General features: G+C 37.0%; 1 protein-coding gene across 1 annotated transcript in view; it reads right to left on the minus strand.

Moving 5' to 3' along the window:
• Positions 1 to 409: 409 nt before the first annotated feature.
• The window catches only part of IARS (isoleucyl-tRNA synthetase), an 89,446-nt gene continuing 68,042 nt past the window's right edge, over positions 410 to 21,813 (minus strand). Inside the window, exons 22-30 of the mRNA XM_009709753.1 lie at positions 20,068 to 20,242; positions 19,157 to 19,269; positions 18,753 to 18,848; positions 16,515 to 16,691; positions 12,703 to 12,814; positions 11,584 to 11,709; positions 6,219 to 6,362; positions 5,091 to 5,243; positions 410 to 1,031 (exon numbers count right to left, since the gene is read on the minus strand). Of these exons, the coding sequence (XP_009708055.1) occupies positions 949 to 1,031; positions 5,091 to 5,243; positions 6,219 to 6,362; positions 11,584 to 11,709; positions 12,703 to 12,814; positions 16,515 to 16,691; positions 18,753 to 18,848; positions 19,157 to 19,269; positions 20,068 to 20,242 (1,179 nt within the window). The 3' untranslated portion in view covers positions 410 to 948. The remainder of the gene's footprint in view (positions 1,032 to 5,090; positions 5,244 to 6,218; positions 6,363 to 11,583; positions 11,710 to 12,702; positions 12,815 to 16,514; positions 16,692 to 18,752; positions 18,849 to 19,156; positions 19,270 to 20,067; positions 20,243 to 21,813) is intronic.

Genomic DNA, 21,813 nt, shown 5'->3' on the forward strand with positions numbered 1-21,813 from the left:
CAGTGAAACTTAAGTATGCATAAGCTTCTAGCTTAAGTTAACTAGCCAAAAAACATCCTCAAACTGAAACAAGATTGCCTGTTATTTCACTTGCCTACAGATACACAAGTCAACACTAAAACCTTTGGCAAGTTATATTGACTATGATAAAAGCTAAAAACCCAACACAATTTTCAATCTAAAACTGTTTGTAAATCTGAAACCAAAGCAAACAACCTTCCCCAAAAACCCTAACCAAACAAAATCCCCCAAACCTGACAGTATCACAATCCAAAACGTCACTGGCATTCAGTATGGACATTTTCAGATCTCAAGTTTCTCTAGGTTTTCATGATCTATACTGTGTGCTAAGTGTTATCTTCTTTAGAAAATGTAAGGAAACAAAGTACTCTGCACTCAGGTAAACGAGTTTGGAGATGAAGCAAATTTATTGTTCCAAGTGTTGAAATGAGGGAGTATTTTAAATCAACAGCCACGCACTTCATGAAAATCCAGCTAGTATGAAGGAACGAATCTGGGTAACCCTTAAATAAGTTTCAAAGCTATTGTAACATGGTGTATATATGTATCAGAGTCTTGTAGGTAACCCATGGTTTAGAAAATCAAAGATGCCCTCTGCATAAAGGACAGGCAGAGAACAGCATCACTGAGGTACTAGTCCCATTTCTTTCAGGCAAATTACTGCATAGATATCTAAGGTTAAGGAGTTCTGACATTTTTCTGAACAGCTTTTACAGTATCATAAGATAACATAATGAAAATACATTGTATTTGAAACCAAAGAGCAGCATATTAGACATGCACTGGTAGAAAACATCCTGTGTGCAATCTGAGATGTTAAAAGTACCATACACAACTTGGATGTTAATCTAAAAGCATACTAATGTAATTTGACTTCATTTTTTGTGGAAAAAAGTCTACATGGTCTCATTCATAGAAATGGAATTCTCAACATTCAGCTGTGGTGGGTATAACACGGACATACACAGTCTTCATGTTCAAGTTCTTCATGGAGACGTCCTTTGTGATCTCTGAACCAAGAAAACAAGAGAGAGAACAGCACATAGTTAGTGCTCTTGCTTACAGGTAAAATTTTCTTTATTCAGACAGTTCTGCTGGTTTGATCAAAACAGGACTAGGACAGAAACTGCTCAGCTCAAAATTCCCCCTTGTAAAGCATGGTGCCTTAAAGGGAGGGTCACCATACATCAGGATTGCCACCGCAACCGTTGAAGATACTGTTCTAGGTTAGAAAGTAGAATTTTTGGAAAGTCTATGTCAGCCCACAGCTCCCAGCTTCACATCCACACAGAATAATACCTAGTTCAGAAAATTATTTTATAATGCCATGATACAAAGTCAATATTAACAATACAACACAATGCACTGAAAACCAGAGTCCCTTATAAACACTATGTAAGGATGGCCATACGGAGGATCCATCTCCTCTAGCGTCCCATCTCTGACAGAATATAAAACAACGTATGTGTGAAGGAGTCCAAGAATAAGAACATGCATACATTAACTTGAGTTTTATATGTAAAACAAGGATTGTAGTAGCATCTGCTGGAAAACTAATGTTGCAATCTTGTCAAGTATGCCTAAAGAATTTCATACCATACCAGATCAATTCCTTAAGTCTTTTCATAGCTATATGCACATAGTTTGGAACAGGAATAGGATAAAGTCTCACCAACAAAACTCTCTTAAGGATACAGCATATTTCCAACAGGCTGATTCAGGGTCTATAATTACTTATGAAACACAAACACAGAGTAATTGCGCTTTGCGGCTACAGAAAGCATCACCTGCAAAGTTAGTAGGAACTGGGAATCTCTTTCACTAGTCTTGCCACCTTACAGTGCATTTTTCCCAAGAAGTTCGATGCTTGCTAGCTCAATGCTTCCCAGCACCCGTCAGCTGTAGCAAACTGCCCCAATAACAGAGTAGATTGTTTGGAATACTGGGAGGTAGAGCATTGGAACAAAAGTAATCCAAATAACAAATATACCAGAGGTCTCGACTAAGAAACTTCAAAGTGGTAACCACAAATACATCCACTGAAACCAAAGCAAAAGAAGATCGGGGGTTATGGTGTTACTCTGCACACTAGAATCCCTATGGACAACATAAGCAAATAAAAGATAATTTTAAATTTTGGCACTAGTGTTAGCACAAATGACAGATTAATAACATTCAGAATGGCTGAGTGTTTTTTTTCAGTAGAAACAATTTTTTAGTGTACTGCACTGTATCACAGGACTGACAACTGATATTCACGCTGCTCTAACTTGGGCTTACCTCCAGCTGAGAGAGACCAAGGCAGCGTGTGTGGTAGGGGGAGGCAGGTCTGTGAAGTGCATCCATGGGGATAATGTAAAAGCAGTTTAGCTTTCAGTAACATGATGTCCAAGTGAAAACTGATTCTAGAAATGGCAGCAATGAGTTTTGTTTCCATGTAAGAGTATGCACGCTCCTTCTAACACTAAGGCCCCCATCTTTCTTTTAAAAATATTTAATTTTTTAAGACTCAGCAGATATAGTCTGCATCGAAGTTTATTAAAGAATTAAGAAGCCCTTATGGATCATGATGGTACTGTTTTTAAGGAGGTCTCTTCCAGTGTATTGCTCTGCTTTAAGCATCTGAATACCCATCGACAGAGCTAAAAGAGCAGAGGTATAATCCAATTCAGCAATTGGGGCTTTATTCCCTCATTAGCGTTCCTTCCCTCTCCATGCACACATTACATCAGTAGGTAAAAAAAGTTATTTCGGTCTGCAGAAGCAGCCAAACAAACTATGAACTTAGTCTCAAAGTGTTAATTTATTTTATTTATTTTTTAAATCCTGAAAAATGAGGAACTACATGAAGCTACTATTTTCAACAGTACTTAACACAGTAATTACTTTCAGAAATTGGAAACTTGATTTATCAACAAAATGTAAGGACATCCTCCTTTCTGTGCCAATTCCTCCACAAGAAGGCTTTGAAATTTGTACATTAAAAAGTGTTGCCTTCATCCTGAACATGTCTCTGAATCAGTTACCTGTAACTCATGTTTCAGTCTCACGAATAAGCAACTCTCACCACTTTGACATTTATTTATAGAACGTTTTTCCAATATTACAAAGGGGAATAAAAACCACATTTGTTCCTGAGAAGCTGGCAACCTTTTGTGCAATAGGCAGCAAATGCCCAACTGCCTGTATCTGACAACATTTATAAATACAACGTTTTCAAAACTCATAGCTCATTTGCCACCAAGTGATTTTTTTTCTTTTTATAAAGACAGGCATCAAACTTCCAATTCATGCGTTATTTTCATCAAATGTTTCAAATTGTTAACAGTAACTGATTTTTTATTTTTAGAAGAAACCATAAAAAAAACTACCCAAGATACTGAACTTTTTTTGTTTGGAAGATAGGACCTGGAAATATATTGATAAAGAGATGAATAAAGGATTACAAGGTTGCAACAATACACATAAACATTAATTGACCTAATATTTTCCAGAGGCATCAAAATATTTGTTTTATATGCAGTCCTTATTTATTATACAAAGAGATCTGAAGATAAAGTACAACCATTTCAGTGTTTATACAATTAAAAAAATGTTATTAAGAGAGCTACATGGTGAGAATTAAATCTGAGATAGCAGAAGCATAGCTATATGGCATAAGCATGTGCTAGCCACACAAACAAACCACTGGGACCAAGTTCTCTACATTTCGAGTCTAAAAAAAGACCAAATTGGTTAGGTTAGCCTTTGAAGAGGTATCAAATCTGATCTTTCACATCATCGTGAATTTCACTTTACACACTTTACTTAAAGCTTAAATAGTTCTGGAGAATTTGCACTACAAATATGTTATAGTGATTCAACCAATTTCCCTTTTAGGTAAAGGCATTTTAAAATTCCTTATTTAAACGGAGACTTAAATGGTATAAATGTTCCTGTTTTGTCAGTTACTTCCCTCTTTCAAAGCTCAAAAGTTTTCTACAATAGTTATTTTAGTATCTTAACTAAATCATATGCTGCTGTGAACCTCTTTTGCCCTGTACAATGATAAAAACCGAAAAAGAACTATGTGTAACATCAGTTGCTCCTGAATGGCTAAATTCCTACTCAGCAAGGTTTTGCACATAAATGTATTTTTTGTTTAGGCAAATGAAGTGTGGTTGATATACTTGGTTCTTACACCCTGTGCTGCTTCTAAACACTACAGTCTCCAGTTCTCTATGTTTGTTAACACCATTCAGCACGTTATTTTCAGCATTAGCTCAAACTATCACTAGAAAGTCTCATCAACATTTGAGATCCATTTTACTTACAAAAATGGCTTTTGAATAAACACAGTTCATTTTACCATGTAGTTTCCAATCCATTTTTCCTGTCAAATGAAGTCCTACATCCTTCTCGGGTCCAATTTTTTAGCACCACAGGTGGCTACATCTTTAGTCTTATCTTTCTCATGAATCAAAAATTTTTGTTTCTAAGCCTCACCATCTGTCTGTGTGTTGGAAGATTCTTTAACGTTTCAGATATGTGACTGTGATAAAGCTTCCTACTTCCCAGGTATTCTGAATGAACTGCAGCTGCCGTACCCTACCAACTCTGACCTACTCACACAACTCTAAAATAGAGCCGATACTCTTTTCCACCCACTTCTTCTCCAAAAGGAAGGGAAAAAAAAATCTGCAACAATATGAATGTTACAGGAAGAATTTGAACAGGTTCTTAAAATACTCATACTTTAGATGCACTCACTTCTAGGAGGAGATTCACTCTCTGTGCTTAGTCACAGCAGCACGTAACTGACTGACCTTTTTATTTCAAAAGGAAGAAACTTCTACAGAACTTGACTTGGCCATTTCGTGAAGGTAATGCATTAGAGCTTTGAATTTCTAAATGTATATATATGCTTAAAGGATTTTATTAATTAAATATTGAATTACTGAGCAAAATTAGATACCCATGTGTAAATAGTATGCACTTAGTAATTAAACTAGATCTCAGGCTACATTAGCTGCTCCTCAACAAAAGCTTCCAAGTACCCTTGGACATGCAAACCAGAAGTTTGTGCTTACCCTCAGTTTGTGCTTCATCCAGGAACAATTTTAGCCTCCTGCTTCTGAGCCCAAAAACTTTTGCCGTTTCATGTAGAAGACCGTGGTATGTTAATCCATTCTGACCAACAGGGTTTTCCATTAGAAGAGTTCCCACTGTTCCTTTTTGACATTCTGAGCAAGATAAACAGTTGAATCACCATTGGTGAGGAATGATGTTATTTCATTTATCCTGGTAAATTGAAATTTAGGATTTCTTCTTCCATTTCATCTCTGTTTCTTCATAGTGCTGAGTAATTACCAATACCAACCTACTTACAGATATTCACTAAGTAAGTTCATGAACTAGCAAATCAGAAGTATAAGTGATTATTAACAGCTCAAGAAACAAAAGAAAACTTTGCAGAATTCTTTACATGGGTCAGCAGGATAACCTAGAGACTGGGAAACATTAAATATTTCAACAGGACACACAAACCACTAAGAACTCAGCAAAGCACCTTCTGATGATCAAATCCCCAGTTAAAAACACTTTTTCGTCCCAAGCAGGTTCCCAGTAGTGTCAATACGGTTCCACGTGGACAGTCCGGAAAGGACTCATACCAGGGCAGAAATTAAGAACAAGTTACTAACAACATAGCTGTTCCAACATGAGGTTTCAGAGTAGAAGTTACAAGATTAGCAGCTGTGGAACAGAATTACATACACACATCCATACTCCAGATCTGGGTCATAACACAATTCATTTGGCTTTTAAATAGCACTAAGAAATGTTTCACAGGCTGTTTACATTGTTGTGGTAAAGAACTGGCTCCTCCTTCATTTTTGGTCAGTTTTAGACTCAGCCTTTTGAAATAAGCTGCACAGGTGAGCAGATCATCAGAAATAGGAAAACAATGCTGAAGGGCTCATGTTTAAATGCTGCCCCTTATCTCAAACTAGCTCTCCTTTTTCTTTTCTGAAAAGAGGGAGAAAAGCTAAATATAAACATTGTGTTTATTAGAAAGCAAATACTAGGAAAAAATAGACAAAACCACCATCTACCAATGAAAAAGTATGTACTTATCTTCATCAATAAGTGACAGTGTCCAAAACTTGTATCACAAAAAGCTCAGCCTGTAAATGAGGAGAGATGAGTATCCTACATACCTTGTGGTTTTGCATTCATTAACTGCAAGTTGATATACTGGCAGAGCAGCGCATCAGGAGAGTTGATCAGAGCAGGTGCTGACCCTGTTGTCACATGCAGAGTCTTTCCGCTGAGACTAAGCAAGTCAGTTTTGTTTATCAGTTCTGAAAAAGAAAATGAGACCAGTCAGGCCATTCCAGGGAAGCTGAGGTCCAGTTCTCACTCAATTAGCTGACAATGAGGCTTTCTAACTACCGATTCCACTGTGGAAGTGTTTCTCTCTTTGCAATTCCTTCCGCAAGAAAGAGCACTGCTCCATTTTGAAAAATAGAATTTGTGCAGAAATATTTTGTTTCCTTAACAACACAGAGCACTTCATCTGCTGTGGAAATTAGTTCCTATGTGACATTTCTTATGCACATAAATATATAACATTACTACTTATGCAATAAAAATAGTTAAATACTTTAAAACAAGCAAGAAATTATTCACTTAAGAAATTATTCACCATTTCTCTCTTATTAAATTAAGACCTATGGTCTTTGCCTGTACCCTGACTTCCCTAGCTGAAGCAGCACTGGATATCTGTTACTGTGACACATCAGGACATTTCTCTCATTAAACTCCAGACAACAATAAATGGAAAATCAGTGGCTGGTTAGCTCATGAATAATGCCCTCTGCATTAATATTTGTGTTTACTGTCAACAACAGCTGATGATTCAGCAGATGACTCCAGCCATGCATATTTAGAAAACGGTGGAAGATCAGACTGAAAACAGGACCCATGTCTCAAAGGATTTTGGAAGTAACGCCAGCACCCTGAAAGCACTCAGATGAGAAGCTAATGAGGTTTCTGTAATACAAATGAAGTATGTAGGGCTGCATTCTGCACTACCTACATGAGCCTGTCTATCACAGACGTAAAAAAAAAAAAAAGCTGCTGAGAGCCACAACATTAAAGATACAGAGAAATAACATCACTCTCTGCTGCAAAGCTTTTGCAGCTACAAAGGACTCCAAAGACCAAATCCAGGAAGAATTAATAAATTTAATTTCTTCTAAGAATTGTGCCTTGCCTGTACATATGGAACAGGCACATCTGTCATCTCTTTCCAAGGTTTTCATTCTGTATCAGCCCTATTCGCGTGTCACAGAGCCTAAGCTTTACAAAGCTTATTTTCCATCAGTTCATCTGAATTAATTTTAAAGGGGCAGAAGTGGCACTCATTTTTCCAAGGATGTTTATAAACTTAAAAATGAGGAAAAAAACCCAAAAACCCAACCCAACCAACCAACAAACCCTCAGAACTCAAACAGCCCCTCCCTCTGCCTTAAAAGGTGAAAAGTAATCACAGGCTACAAGCTCTCAAAATTTTGCCAACTGCCACAGAACATCACAGCACAATGCACTGTGGAAGGCTTGAGACTGCCCTAAGGAAGGATGAAGACCTCAGACCGCATCTAAGATTCTAAAATGCTCTCTTTCAAAAAATCAACTTTTTCATATATATATATATATATACACATACATATATATATGTGTGTGTATATATATATATATATACACACACAAAGCTTTAAAGGAAAAGGCAAAACTTCATCGTTGCTTCTAAAATTCAGTTCTCAAGAATGAAGATGTGGCGATGATGGTGGCCATCCACCAGCTACCCAAACACTTCTTTGGTATGTTTGAGATGCAAGGCACATGCTCAAGCACAGCAGGGGGCTTTGCTTTTCGTTTTACTTACAGGAAAGCAAGAAAACAACTAAATTAACAAGTGGAGAGGAATTAACAAGATTTCATCCTATGGAAAGGGAGTCAGCAGCAGGTTTTTCCTAGCATAACCCTAAAGCAGTATTGCTTGCCATTTACATACAATCCGTGGGTCATGGGTAGGAGACAGCACTAGCAAGCAGGGTGCTTTACAGAGCAAGAAACACATGGCTCAAGTAACTTTGAGTTTGACATTAGCCAGCTGCCAGGATCTGTGCAGATCTATGCAGGGCAACAGAGCAGAAGCTACAGTAATGGTGATTTGTGTATTTAACAAATCTAGCATTTTGCATTACAAGACCACTGACATTTTCACAAGGAAGCGCTCATGTACAGTGCTGTCAGTGGCGTCAGTTCATAAAACCCTCTCATAAGAACAAAAAAAAAAAGATTTATTTTTTCATATATAACAATACACTTGAAAACAACCAGATATTACAAGTGCTCATCAATATTAAAGTCACTTTTAAAGTCAGCTCTCCCTGCAGCTGAGATTTAAGTGGTAATGCTCTCCTAAGGTGCCTTACACCCTCATGGCCTTTTAAAAATTAAAGATTAAAACAATCTTTTTGTACTCTTGTTCAGAAAACAGTGCTAAGAATAGAATTAAAAAAAATTAGCCATCTGAAAATCATAAAGATGAAATAAGACATGGACTAAGAATTTTGTAGGGGGATTTTTGCCTAACCTTTCCTTACCCCCCTTTTTTAAGCCTTACATGATTTATAGCTTTATTCCCATAAAGATAAACTAATTGAAATTTTTTTAAATAGGTCTTTTTTAAATATGGACTACTTCCATGAAAGCCAAGTGTAAGTCAAAAACCATTCCCAATAAGAAGTTGAGAAAGTTTTCAGCTTTTCAGCAATCCAGAACAAAAAGAAAAAGTCACAGACAACTGTTTATACCATCTGACTTGAGCCCAACTCCTTTCCTTTAAATGTGTTTTTTTTTTTTTTTTAAAAAATGTAAAAAGAGACAAATTCTATTCTCAGTTTCTGAAGGTCAATACAAATCCCAGCGCCTTGCTCAGTGTTTGTGCAGTTACTCAAAATACATCGATACGCTGTTGGGGAAGAAATCTTTATCCCATTATTTCAATGTTGCACTGAAAACCAGGGACATGACATATTTCAGCCTGCCTTAATACAAGAACTGCCTGATTTTGTGCCATTAAACAACCGTAAGTAAATCTTCATTACAATTAGAAAACAAGATAATAAATTACTGCAAGTAAAGTGGACAGCCCTAAAAACCACAGGAAGGAAAATAAGGAGCCAGAAATAGGGTTTTACTGGGTCACAATTTTATTAACACACATGGGAACAATTCAGCAACAATTTGTCTGGACTGCGCGACCTTTGCAATTCCTCTCAGAGTGGCTGATACCAACCCCCTGCCTTACCTAAAGAAACCCTGGAATCGCCACTAGGCCTCACCTGACATTACCTGTGCGAAGGTTGGGCAGATAAAGCAAAGGGCTTCTATCCAAACCAAACACAGGAATTTCAGTTGTATTCTCTAACATCTTTAAGAGCCATTTTCTTTGTATATGCCTTCAACCCTGACTCCTCAGGGAGCCGTATCTTCTGCTGATCAATACTTATGCAAGATCTCTCCTAAACTGCAACAAAAGTGAATTTGATAACCTAATCTTTCCAAGGGAACTTCCATGTTGTCAATAAGCCAGCAGGGGAAAAAAAAAACGTGCTCTGCCCAGACCGCTCACAAAGAGTGGAAGTTTAAAATCAGCACACCAAGGTGGGAAGTCCCAAAATGATACCTACAGAGCAAAAGCGACATGGAAACAGAAGAAATAAAGCCTTTGGTACTGCAGCAGAAAAGAACCTTTCAGGAAGAGGAGAGGTTTAGATTTTCCTTCCACTTCCTTTAGGAATTCAGCATTATTAGATTTATGCTGCATACTTTTGTCCTCTTAGTGGCAGAAAACAAGCCAAATAAGGAGTCAAACTGCTTATAATCTTAATGAGATGAGAGTTTCCCAACTCTTCTTGGCCTTTTGCAGGTCATCTCAAGATTTGTGATGGTAATGAATTGTACTAGTACATACTCACCTCTGTAGGCACATCCCACACTGCTATGAAGTATACCACTACTATTTGGAAAAGGATTTCAAGGAAAACTATTTCCTCTTTCAAAACATAACTGAATCTTGAGGAAGATACTGAGGGATCCAAAATTACCTATAAATAACCTATAGCTGAAAGCAAAGACTAATTGTTTTGTATGATAGAACTACTCAGTTCAGCTGAGCCCAGCCTGGAAAGAAGTTTTATCGGAGTAAGGTAATGGATTACATCAGATATGAAAAACCCCAAAACGTTCTTCTAGAAATGCTTTCAGGAAAAGACAAGTAAGAAAACTAAAGATAGAGGTGGTAACAGTAACATGACAGACACAAGGAAGACTATTTCCCTACTGATGTCACAGGTAGACATAAACTGGTGATCCTTAGCAGTCCTGTGGACACCCCAAAACAGCTGTTCACAACAGCCCATTAAAGTATCTCCCCCGAGATGTTGCTTCAGTAATATTTCAGTGAAAACACACTAGCAAAAGTTTCTGTAGCTGTCCAATTACCACTTTTGCAGTATTTTATCGTTTCCTTATCACTCACTTTAGACTTAATACGAATGGTGTGGAAACAGACAACGTTTGAACTTCAGAATGTGCCTGTAAATAACACTAAGAACATACACAGAGTTTACTATTGCTGTTGAAACATCTCTGAAGTCGTATCACAGCATTGTCACTGCTAAGTACTCTACTTCCTGTATTTCTTCACTAAAAGTTATTAATGTAATCTTGTTCTCAGTGTACTGATTTTTAAGTTGTAACTTTTTCTGATTTATTCAAATATTATATGTGATGTAATAGTGAAACAACATCTTCATCTCAGGGGAGAGATTGCCAATTTGCTGATAGGGTCTCATAGCCACTAACTGCAACATCTTTCATAATGTTTTTCTCCTCTGCTTCAGCTGTATTATCTTCGTAATGAACCAAACTATGATATAGCCGGTAAGTCTATGTATAATCCATAGAAGATATTTTACATTCTCATGCCTTAACAAAGGCAAAGTTCAAGCTGCAAAAATATTCCATAGATTCTTCCAAAAAGAAGAAATGCAGAGATCCTCAAGTTTCTCTAGGGTGAAGAAACAACACTTTTTTCTTCTACAGATAGCACTTTGCGTTCAATTTTAGTTCTCACTCTGCCTACTGAGGCATAAGGGGAAAAAAAAGCGTGCAAAAGCTGATGGCAGCTCACCATCAATATATAGCATAGCGTGGACCTGATGGAAACACTTTCTGAAATAAATCAGATTTTGTCCTGATGAGAACTGCAATGGAAGTAAGGTAACAGAAGAGATAGGCTTCATTTAGCAGCAGCTTTTGGAAACATTTTGATGTGACTATAAACACAGTCTAAAAAGCTAAGATTCTATAAAATATAATTTTTCCTTATGCATTTTCTCATCAATTCTGTATACATATAGAAAAATTATACAGTAAATAATTATACTGTAAATAACTCCTAGCTGCTGCTAGAAAGACTTTCAATTTTCCTTGTCATACTTCATTTACCTGTTTTTCCATTAAAAACTGTCAGTTTTGAATTTTTAAGACCAAAAATGCAGGAGACAGCATCTACAAGTCCAGTAAAGTTCAAGGTATTATCTCCTTTTGGATTTTCCAGAAGCAACACACCACCTAAAACCAAAATTATGAAATTAAAATGCAGTTTGGAAGCAACATCCAAGTTTCAATGATTTTCTAATGACTTTTTCTAATTACTTCCAGTGAATTTCTAAGCTAAGTTAAAACTGGCAACACTGCATCTTCCAGAATTTTTTTTTAGTAAGAAAGGGCATGAGGAAAGAAAATAGGGAGATGGACTCAAGTGTGCTTCAGATTTAGAGTATGGAAGTTATATTTGGTTTTATTAACAAAGCAGTCAAATTTTTATGTCACTGTTATATTCCAGTATTATATTGATTAAAACCAGACAGACTCTGTGCCCTCTGAGACATTCACCAGCTTACATAGTTACGTTCGTTATTATTCAGTAAGCAGCTTTGTAACCATGTTAAACGAGACACACTTAGACATATAAACTGTAAACACATGTAGGAAAAAAATTCCAGCGTGCATTTAGTTTTCTCTCCTTTTAATGTATAACTCAACCTTGTAATATTTTTAACAATATCACCGCACGCATCTTTTCATTATCCAAGACATAGTTGTTATACTCTCTAGTTTTAAGTATTCTTTTCAGCTCTATACTTAATATCTAAGCTTTTCAAAAACAGTATCTCCTCCACAGAAAGGCATCACCTACATTTAGAGTTCTACATGAAGAACTAAAAATTCTCAAGGTACACACTCTGAGCGTGGGTCATTGTACACACACAAATATAGAACGTGTATGCCTCTGTATAGATATTCACATACAAACCCTTCTGCAGAATATAAATAATTCATGTGCACACCTGAGTATTTACTTCAAGTCCACATCAGAAGACATCATGGACAACATGTGGTTTTGCTTTTAATAAACTTATTTTTAAGAATTATTGAAAGCTACTATTAGAAGGGAGTTTGCACCACCTTTCAAGCAAATTTGTGGCTCCAACATTCAGCACACTGTTTTCCAAACTGTCTTTTACCACCACCACTGACAAAGCAAGCATGGTACATTCCTACCTTGCTCAGTCCCATTAACACAAACTTTGAGGTTGACGTAGGCACAGGCTGGACCAACACACTGACACAAACCGCCTCTGACGAGTGTAATTTCTAGCTCTGATCCCCTCAGCTGAAGAAAGAGGAATATTACAATTATTTGAGTATTGTTTCATTAAACAAACACAACAAAATATTTTCCTTAAGTAAGCAACACTAAGATCTTGTCTTATTATACCAAACATGACTTACAATAAAATAGCAACTTTTGCCACATCTTCCTTCAGACACAGAGCACTTCAAATACGAATTTGTCTTTAATATATGTTACAGATATAGCAGTACTTAACACATAAGAAAAACAGTGGAATACACAGTCTAATTTTCACAAGTGGTGAGCAGTGATGATAGTCTCCCAAAATATAATCCAAATACTCTTCCAGAGTATCTGAAGATAGGACCCTGCTCTCAGTTGCTGTCTGGAGAAGCCTTCATCTCTCCACCAAGGACTACCAAGAACAACCGGCGCAGCAGTTGTCTTGATATCAAGTCAGCTTTTCTGAGTATGTCCCTATTAGCTATTAGTGAATCAATTAAAACTTGAAACACTCCATCAAGATATGGAACATGTATTTTACTGTGCTAATGAGAGACAGGATGAAGAGTCTTGAGGATCTGTAGCAATGCTACAGAAACGGACTTATTTTGTAGAGGCCTTAAATCACAACTTTAAGACTCTGCTTTTTCCAAGCAAAGGTCTTTTCCTGAACTAAGTACAGACCGGACTTACTCCTGCATCTACACCAATTTTCATGAGAATCACACTTTAAAAGATGTCTTAATTAAAATTTTTAATTAAACAAATATCATCCAGAAATGAACACCTGGTACTCAGTGGCCATTAAAGCCAATTTTTTTGTAAATTAGAGACAGTCTTTGGTAAGAGTCACAGTCCAAAGGGTGACAGACAAACTTGGGAGTGCCCCTCTTTACCGAGCTCCTGTTACAAAGCAGGGAAAGACACTTACCAAGCAGCAATTCTCATTCTCTGTTTATCCATTCTACCAACTATTAAAAACTCATTTCTCAAGCAGCTGCTCTTCCATCCCAGTATTTTCTGAGCGACTGCTGATTTTTTTGTTCTTATTTCTCAGAGCAAGTCTTTGGGAAAGGAGTTAATAATTAAGGCCTTGTATCAGAAATTGATCCAGGATAATTTCAGACATAATGATCCTGAATGTAATCAAAATACTTGTAGAAAAGACAGACTGCATTTCATTTTTGTCCCAGTCTTCACATACATTCAACATCATGCAGACTTCTGTTACTCCTTTTAATAAATTCCAGAAATTTGGTGCAATGATCCTGTCACAGTTGACTTAACTTAAGCACTCACGTGTGGAATTACACATCTTAGTTCTTTTAACTTGCATCTACTTTTATAGTTGGAAGTGCGTAATGGCCACTAAAACATTTTCCACATCAAAGCTGCTTATCAGCCCCCATCAACAGAAGACAGTTGATGCACAACTCAATTTGAATTCACATTTTCATAGTCTTTATGCCTGAAACTGCTAGTACAAAATGCAATGCAGTTATGACTAATAAAGACAACCAGCCATAGCCATGTCTGATGCACCAAACTGCAAACTCAGCACACACAGCTGCAGCTATCCTCAACTCTCCACAGCAGGCCAAACTTCTACACTGAAAGGACTTCCAAAGAAAGGCTTTTTCATTTCAGGTATTTTCATTTACTGCTTTTAATGTGACAAGCTAGTTGCAGCAGAACACAGAGTCAAACATCTGCCCTAAGCAATCCATCTCTGCAGTCCCAGGAAGCGAGCCCCAAGAAAGACTTTACAGTTGCACTAAAGTGTGAGTCTTCTGTTCCTCTCTGCAACCTCTACCTTAAAGCCTAAGTCAGTGACTTAACAATTCAGAGGCACACCAAGTCTGGAAGTAGAGTGGCCATCTAAATGAGCAGAAGGCAACCTACACAGCAGAGACCATAGATTGACTCTGTAGGGAGGTACCTGGTAGTGACTGAGACTCCTTAAAGTAAAATAATAACAAACAACTCTGCATTTACTTACAGAGTTTTTCTTTGCCTCCATTTACCATCCATAAACTGTAGAGCTTCGGTACACTGAACTTGCAATAACTCCCTGCTAATGGTTTTGTTTGAAAAAACCTCCACGCCCAACATTTTAAGCTGACAGGGACACACTCTCTGCTGTATGCCCAGTGCAAGATGATTACATTTCTATAAACTTAGTCATTGATTGCAACAGCCACACAGAACTGTCATCTATAGGGTTATCTCAGTTAAAATTATTCAGGTTTTTCCAGTCTGAAATCTGTCATTTGTGCAAATGCGTAGCCTGAGCCACAAACCTCCTATCTCCAGTTTACATACTAGCTCATAGCTCATCATTTCCAAAACTGAATGGATGTCTGTTTTTTGCTGACATCCAGACAACAGCTATCAATTATATCCATAATAACCTGTACCTTCTGTCAGGGCAAGATTTCATCTTTACATAGACAGTATTTTTTTAAAACTAATCCAATGGACTGATCTTCAGCTTTCCACAGTGTTTTTCTTCACTAGAATCTGCTAAAGATTTAGAAAACAGAAAAATAATAGCAGGGGGGAACCATACTTGCACAGGCACGAAAGCTTTTATGGAAAGACAGAGCGACCAGCGTTACAGCTCATGTACTAGGCAATTTCAGAGGCAGGCAATCAGACAAGTGTTTCCCAGCACTATACATTTTTTTCCAGCTGCTTTCACATTCTAATTCAGATTTGATGTTGACTTAACATCAAACTGTCCATCAGCAGCAGCCCAATCAAATAAGTACTTAGAAGAAATGGCAAAATATTTTCACTGATTTCCCAACCACAATATTCTCCACTCTTATGTAGCATTTTTCCCTATGTTTGTCACTACATTAAACTAATAGTTTTGAAAAAGGCCAGAGCTTTGTTTCAAATCTGTACAGCTTCAGAAGTGCAATTAATAAGTATAAAACATTTCCTTTACACATACTGTTATTAAGATGGGTAAAATATGCACTTTCCTTTCACCTATTCTCAGGCCCCCAAGCCATTCTGTAAATCAAATTTAAAATTTGATGTATTCTAAGTTCTTGTCTTTGTGGTCTAGTATGACATTTAGATTGAAGAATACTTCCTCCACTAAGTATTCTGCTAGGAATGCCTTTTGAATATAGCAAGTCTGAATAAAACCATGGCAATAGTATTCTCAAAACATGTCAGAAGAAACAAAGAAAACAAAGGAAAGTTCAAATCTGCTGCTGAAAGAATAAGCAATCTGCAAAACTGCACTGTTACAAAAGACCAAACTTCAGCAACACGGGGGAGAAAAAACAAGCATCCTGAAACATTAATAACTGAAGTTGGTCTTAAGCCAAAAGGCAAAATTTAGCCTCGAAGGAGAACATTTCTAATACAAAAGCATATTAACTATTAACTTGAAGAAATTCGAGCAACAGTGTTTTTGCTGTTTAAACAATGCACTAATCCAAGTACAAATAACTATGTGTATTAAGCTTACACAAACAACTACCGAAGATACTTATTTTGGTACCCAAGCGGCTTCATTTTCAAAAATACTATATACAGAACCCAACTATTTTCTTTTTTAAACCAAAAAGACTAATATGGAAATTTATAAATATGAAAAAACATCCACTATATCCCACAAATAAATATCAACATACAATTTTTCTGTAATTGAAGCACTTTGTTCAGTTAAAAACAGATAACAAAATGAACTATGCAGTCAATGCTTTTTCCTTCTTACTTGGGTCGTTTCCTGGATGAGAACTTCTTTTGAGGTAGGCACAGGGTAAGGCTTCAGGGCAGCCTTTATTGTTGCAAAAATGAAATCCATATGTTCCTTAATAACAGTATCCAGGTAGTCACCTTCTGGATGGGATCTGTAGTACACTGTAATCTCATCTGTAGGAACCAGATTTCGCTGTAGGATACACCAAATATACCATTAGTGACAGCAAGATGACTTTCACATATACAAACTAAAAGAAAAATACTTGTTAAGTTAAAGAAAAAAAGTATCTTAGAAAGATATTTACCAGTTATTTGTTATAAGTGTCCACAAAAGATTTAGAATAAAACAATTCTTTTGTCAGAAGGGCATGAAAGAGGCTTGAAACAAGGTGAGTGTTTCTTCAAAAGATAATCACCAAACAGCGTACCTTACTCAAAATGTCTCACTTCCAAACTCATTTACGAACCCAACCCCCTCAGTAAGTTGAAAGCCTACCAAATTAAAAAGCTTTTCTTAATGCACAAGAATTTTACTAGCGTTTACACATTCTGTTAGCATGAAATTAAACCCTTGGCTCTTCATTGAACAACTGCTCAATCAGTGACATTTTCTTAACACCCAATTGTCTCCAAGACACTTTGGTATTGTTTTGGAAGGTGGTGACCAGACTTTTAAGTTTTTGCACTAGTTCTGTCACATCTCACATCCTAACATATACTTCAGGAAAAGAGCAATTAATTTGAATGGTATGCTTATTAAAGCTGAATTAGAGCAAAATTCTGCTTCAGTAAGAAAATGGTTTTAAGGGGAAAAAAAAGCAGCATCAAGAAAACTTTATTTCTAAAATCTGCTAAAAAATAATGGCTGCCCTAATGCCAGTAATAGTTACTGTGGATCCGGAATCTGTGTTTTTTATTATGTATACACTTTTATAACAGGAGTGGGAATGAAAGAATGACAGAATAAATGCACTTTAGCATCATGTTAATTATTAGGCAAGATTAAGTATTTTGATATTCATTTAAGTGAGAATAAAATATGGCCTTATGTCATTACAGAAGTAAATTTAAATAATCTAGTAACTTATGAGAGAGTTTTCTTTTCATGGAGACATTCCTTCCAGGTTTTATTTTATACAGAAATAAATCTACATAGGTTTTTTATATATGTTATATATATATTAAAAAAGGCTATTGTGGTACAAATTTGTCATTTTTCAGTCTTATACTGAAGATTTATGCAGTCTTAACTGTACAGGTATCTTCTCCCAAAACCATGTTCCATGAAAAAAAAAACACATCATTTAGAGCTCTTGCGAGATTTCTTCAGTCATAATTCTGAAAAACATACAAATTCTAGCACATTGCCACCAAGTTAGTAGAGTAGGAAGATGCTACGTATGTCATAGAACAACATGTTCCATGTTCGAAATGTGTATGCACATGAGGGGACAGGGGATTGTTTTGTGGGTTGGGTTTTGGTTTTTTTTAAACTTGCAGGTTCTGAAACCTTTAGAATTCTTTGTACCAAGTTAAGTCTTACTTAATGTCCTCTCCAGATTAAAGGCTTTTTAGACTTGTCATCACCTCCATGGTGACCACCCTTTCTTGGCACAAAACAGATAATGAGTGCAGCTCTTTCTGGACTAGTATTGCAGAGAGAAAGAAGTTACATTGTTCAAAGTGCTTTAACATCAAGGTCAGACAGCATCATTTGTATGTATGATGAGGGCAATTTAGAGCAGAATCATTAATGCAGGTACACAAATCAGTGCCAGGAACGCCTCCTGCAATTTGCTAAGACACACGTTTGTTTCTTTTAGCGGTCCTAGGCTCAGATGTCTTGCCTCTCACCAGCCCAGCTGACGTAACACACCAGAACCAAGGTGGAACAGAATGTAATTCTTGGCAGGAGGCAGGCAGGCCTGAGAGCTGCTTAACTCAGACTGGACCACAGCTATGTGGCTGGAGATAGAAAACAAGAGTGGCTCAGTAAAATAAATAAATTTGTTAATTCACTGTGGATGATGTATAGCAAGCTCATTGTTCAACTCGAGCCACTTGGTAATACAGAGATTCAAAATCAAAATAATGATCTGTAATCATTTACGTCCAATCAGAGAGCTATATATGAGGACTAAATGATACAGGGCTTCATGTTTAATTTAAAAGGTCAGTTTCTGCTGCATATTGCCCAAAGATTGCTTAAAAGTAAATTAAAATGTCTTGTTCCAAACCATTGCTTCCTAACCTTTTTGCGAAGCTTCTGGATGCGATTAACGACCTCCCGGGCAACTCCTTCATCCACCATGGACTGGTCTGGGGTAACATCTAGCAGAACTAAAACCTGAGGTAATGCAAAGAAGACAGTTGAATAGGTGACAAACTTGAAACAAGCTAGTATTAACTCACTCAGAAGCTCAGGTACATTTTTATAGAGCTTCTCACTTACAAAATATCATGTTGAAGAGAGTACTTTAACATCTCCAAAATTCAGAAGGTAGGCTCCTGGAATTTGTTGAACAATCTGAACAAACAAAACCACCCCAGCTTTCACCTCACCATTTTAATATTACTTCTAGAAGAACTCTTCCCTTACTCAAAAAAAAATAAAAGAAATAACTAATAAAATAACTAACAAAACTAATAAAATACCTGAGCATCGGAATGTGCCTCAAACTGGGCAGATTCTCCTGCAACCTGATCAAAGGTATACATGAGACGAAGATCTTCCCCATGGAGTTCGTGTCCTTCTACAACAATGGTGCCTGCAGAATTGGCAGATGAAGAGCATCTCTTACAATCAGAGTGAAAAAGAAATTTTTTTAATTCAAAAAGTTTTAAACAAGTATCAGACTTCAAATATGTGAAATGCAGTATATTTGCAATACAGTTAAACAGCAGTTAAGCACTAGTAAGAAACACTGCACCTTCCCACATCCAGGTTTTTCATATAAGAACTCCTACAGGCAGCAGAACTCACTCAAATGCAGACGCTTCAGCAACTGTTGGCGTACCATTTGAATGAAATGAAGTAAAATTTAAAAATAACCTGTATATTCAGCTAAATCAAAATTTACATTTAAGCAGTTAACTAAACAGATATAGCTGGAAAATTCACACCCACTTGTAAATCTGGAATTGAAGCAATGCTTTTAGAATAAAAACTATCGCACATATGCTCAGTTCAAATCTGATTCAGCCTTACAGAACAGCTTACTCTCTACTTCATTTTGGTCTCACAGTAGCACTTAAACATGAGAACAGCATAAGATTAGCCTACACGGCCACTTTTTATCTACTGTCAGCAAAATAATAAAACCAACTTTTCTCCTATTCTCGTTAACTAACATTTAAAAGGGATAATAACAGGGAAGTAGGCCTTAAGTTTCCCTAAGCCCACAGAAGGATACTTTTGTGTCTGTTCCTGCAAATACTTGATTAATATACACAAATCAAGTGCAATTGCTTGTTTTTTTTTTTCTTTTTTTTCTGATGAGCCAAAGGATTTTTGATCTTTTTTTGGTCAACATTGCCATCGTTTTGTGGTTTGTACCACTATGTACCTGTCTCCTGGAATTCCTCCAGCTGCTCACTCTTCAGCTCTTTGATTGCAGCCATGACAAGTTTAAATGCACCTTTCAAACGCTTCCCAAGCACCATGTGATCTGGTTCTGCTCTCAGCCGGACTCCATATTTATCTTTATTAGTCGATAGTGTCACTTGACGTACATTAAGTTCCTATATAAATACACCAAGAGAAAAGAGACGAAGGTAAAGAAGAGCCATCTCTGACATCTGTGGAAAGGGTACAAAACCAGGGGCCATGGTACGAGGGAAGTCATAAGTCTCCAGCTGCAAGTGTTTTATAGGGTTTTCTCTATGAACTAAATAATTTGACAACACCGCAAGAGCAAACAAACCCAATCAATACTGAAACTATCCTTCAGCAGAAGATCCTATCCTCCTCTCCAGCCTTTAGGTAGAGGTTTCTCTGTTATTACTAGACACCAGTCAGCTCTCAACTCAAATCAGATCCCTATTCAGCAGCCTTATTTATTTTACCATTACAACTACCTGGAGAGATAAAACTATTACCTCAGTGTGCAACACCATTAGAAAATGGCCTAGCAAAATTCAGGAAGAAAAATTTTGCTGAAATAGTCCGATAATTTTATGGTTTAGGTTGTACAAATGCTGCTTGTCTCTTTCTTATCTGTTTATTCTAGGTCCTTACTGTACAGAAAACCACCTTGCTCAGAAAAACTTCCATCTATGCTCTGTAGCACAAGATCAGTGTGCCAGAGCAGCCAAAAAAGCTTATGAAACTTGCATGAACTTCAGGAAGGCCTCCAGACCAAGGACGTCATTTTGCTGCTACAGAAACTTGGGTGTGCCCATGTTTTGCAAGTAACACATGCAGGTTTTGTCCTCATATCTGAAGGGGAATATAGTGGTGCTCCAGAAAGTTTTACAGAACAACTGATAGAGAGGACAGTGTTGCTACCATATGAGGAAAGACCAAGGCTAGAACTCTTTGAAGAGAAGCAAGCTGAGGGGGATATGATTGAGGTTTAAAAAAATTATGAGAGGTGGGTAAGGAATGTAAAACTGTTATTCACCAAATCCCCAAACAAGCCTTCAAGTAAGGGAGCATGCAGTGGAAATAGTAGGAGATTGGTTTAAAAGAGATACACAAGTAGTTAACCCTTGGAACTTAAGGCCACAAGAGGAGGTAAGCAGGTGTGTACCACCAAGGTCAAAAAGGAATTAAGCTCATAACAGTAGACACATGAAAAGATGTTAAAGGGAACAAGCAGGCATGTGCCCTTGAGTATCTTTAATACAATAGCTGCAGTTGGTGACTACGATGAGAGTCTACTGTAAGAAGTGGCCAGATGCTTATGCTTTGTCTAAATGGACTCTACCATTGCAGGAGACAGCACAATGCGCTAGATGAGCCACGAGTTTAAACCACTAAATCATTTCTTATGTTCTTAATTGCAAATATTTTCATCACATAAGCACATTAAAAACGACCATTAAAAAAAACCCCACAAACCTTATGACACACTCTGACCATCATACAACACCAAATTTGAAAATACACAGCAAATCTCTCCACTCTACACTTCATTCTGTCCAATGAACACATGCATTACACGCATTATTAATAACACCAAGAAATAATGTCTTGGTATACCTCCTGTAAATAGGAGCACTGTATCTTAGTGTTATTTTGTGTTTTCAAGAGTGTCTGTTTTTTCCCTGCTTTCTAAAGCCAAGTAAGAAACACACACAAGGCAGGACTT

The sequence above is a fragment of the Cariama cristata genome, unplaced genomic scaffold (assembly GCF_000690535.1).
Source record: "Cariama cristata isolate BGI_N322 unplaced genomic scaffold, ASM69053v1 scaffold3901, whole genome shotgun sequence".
NCBI lineage: Eukaryota > Metazoa > Chordata > Aves > Cariamiformes > Cariamidae > Cariama > Cariama cristata.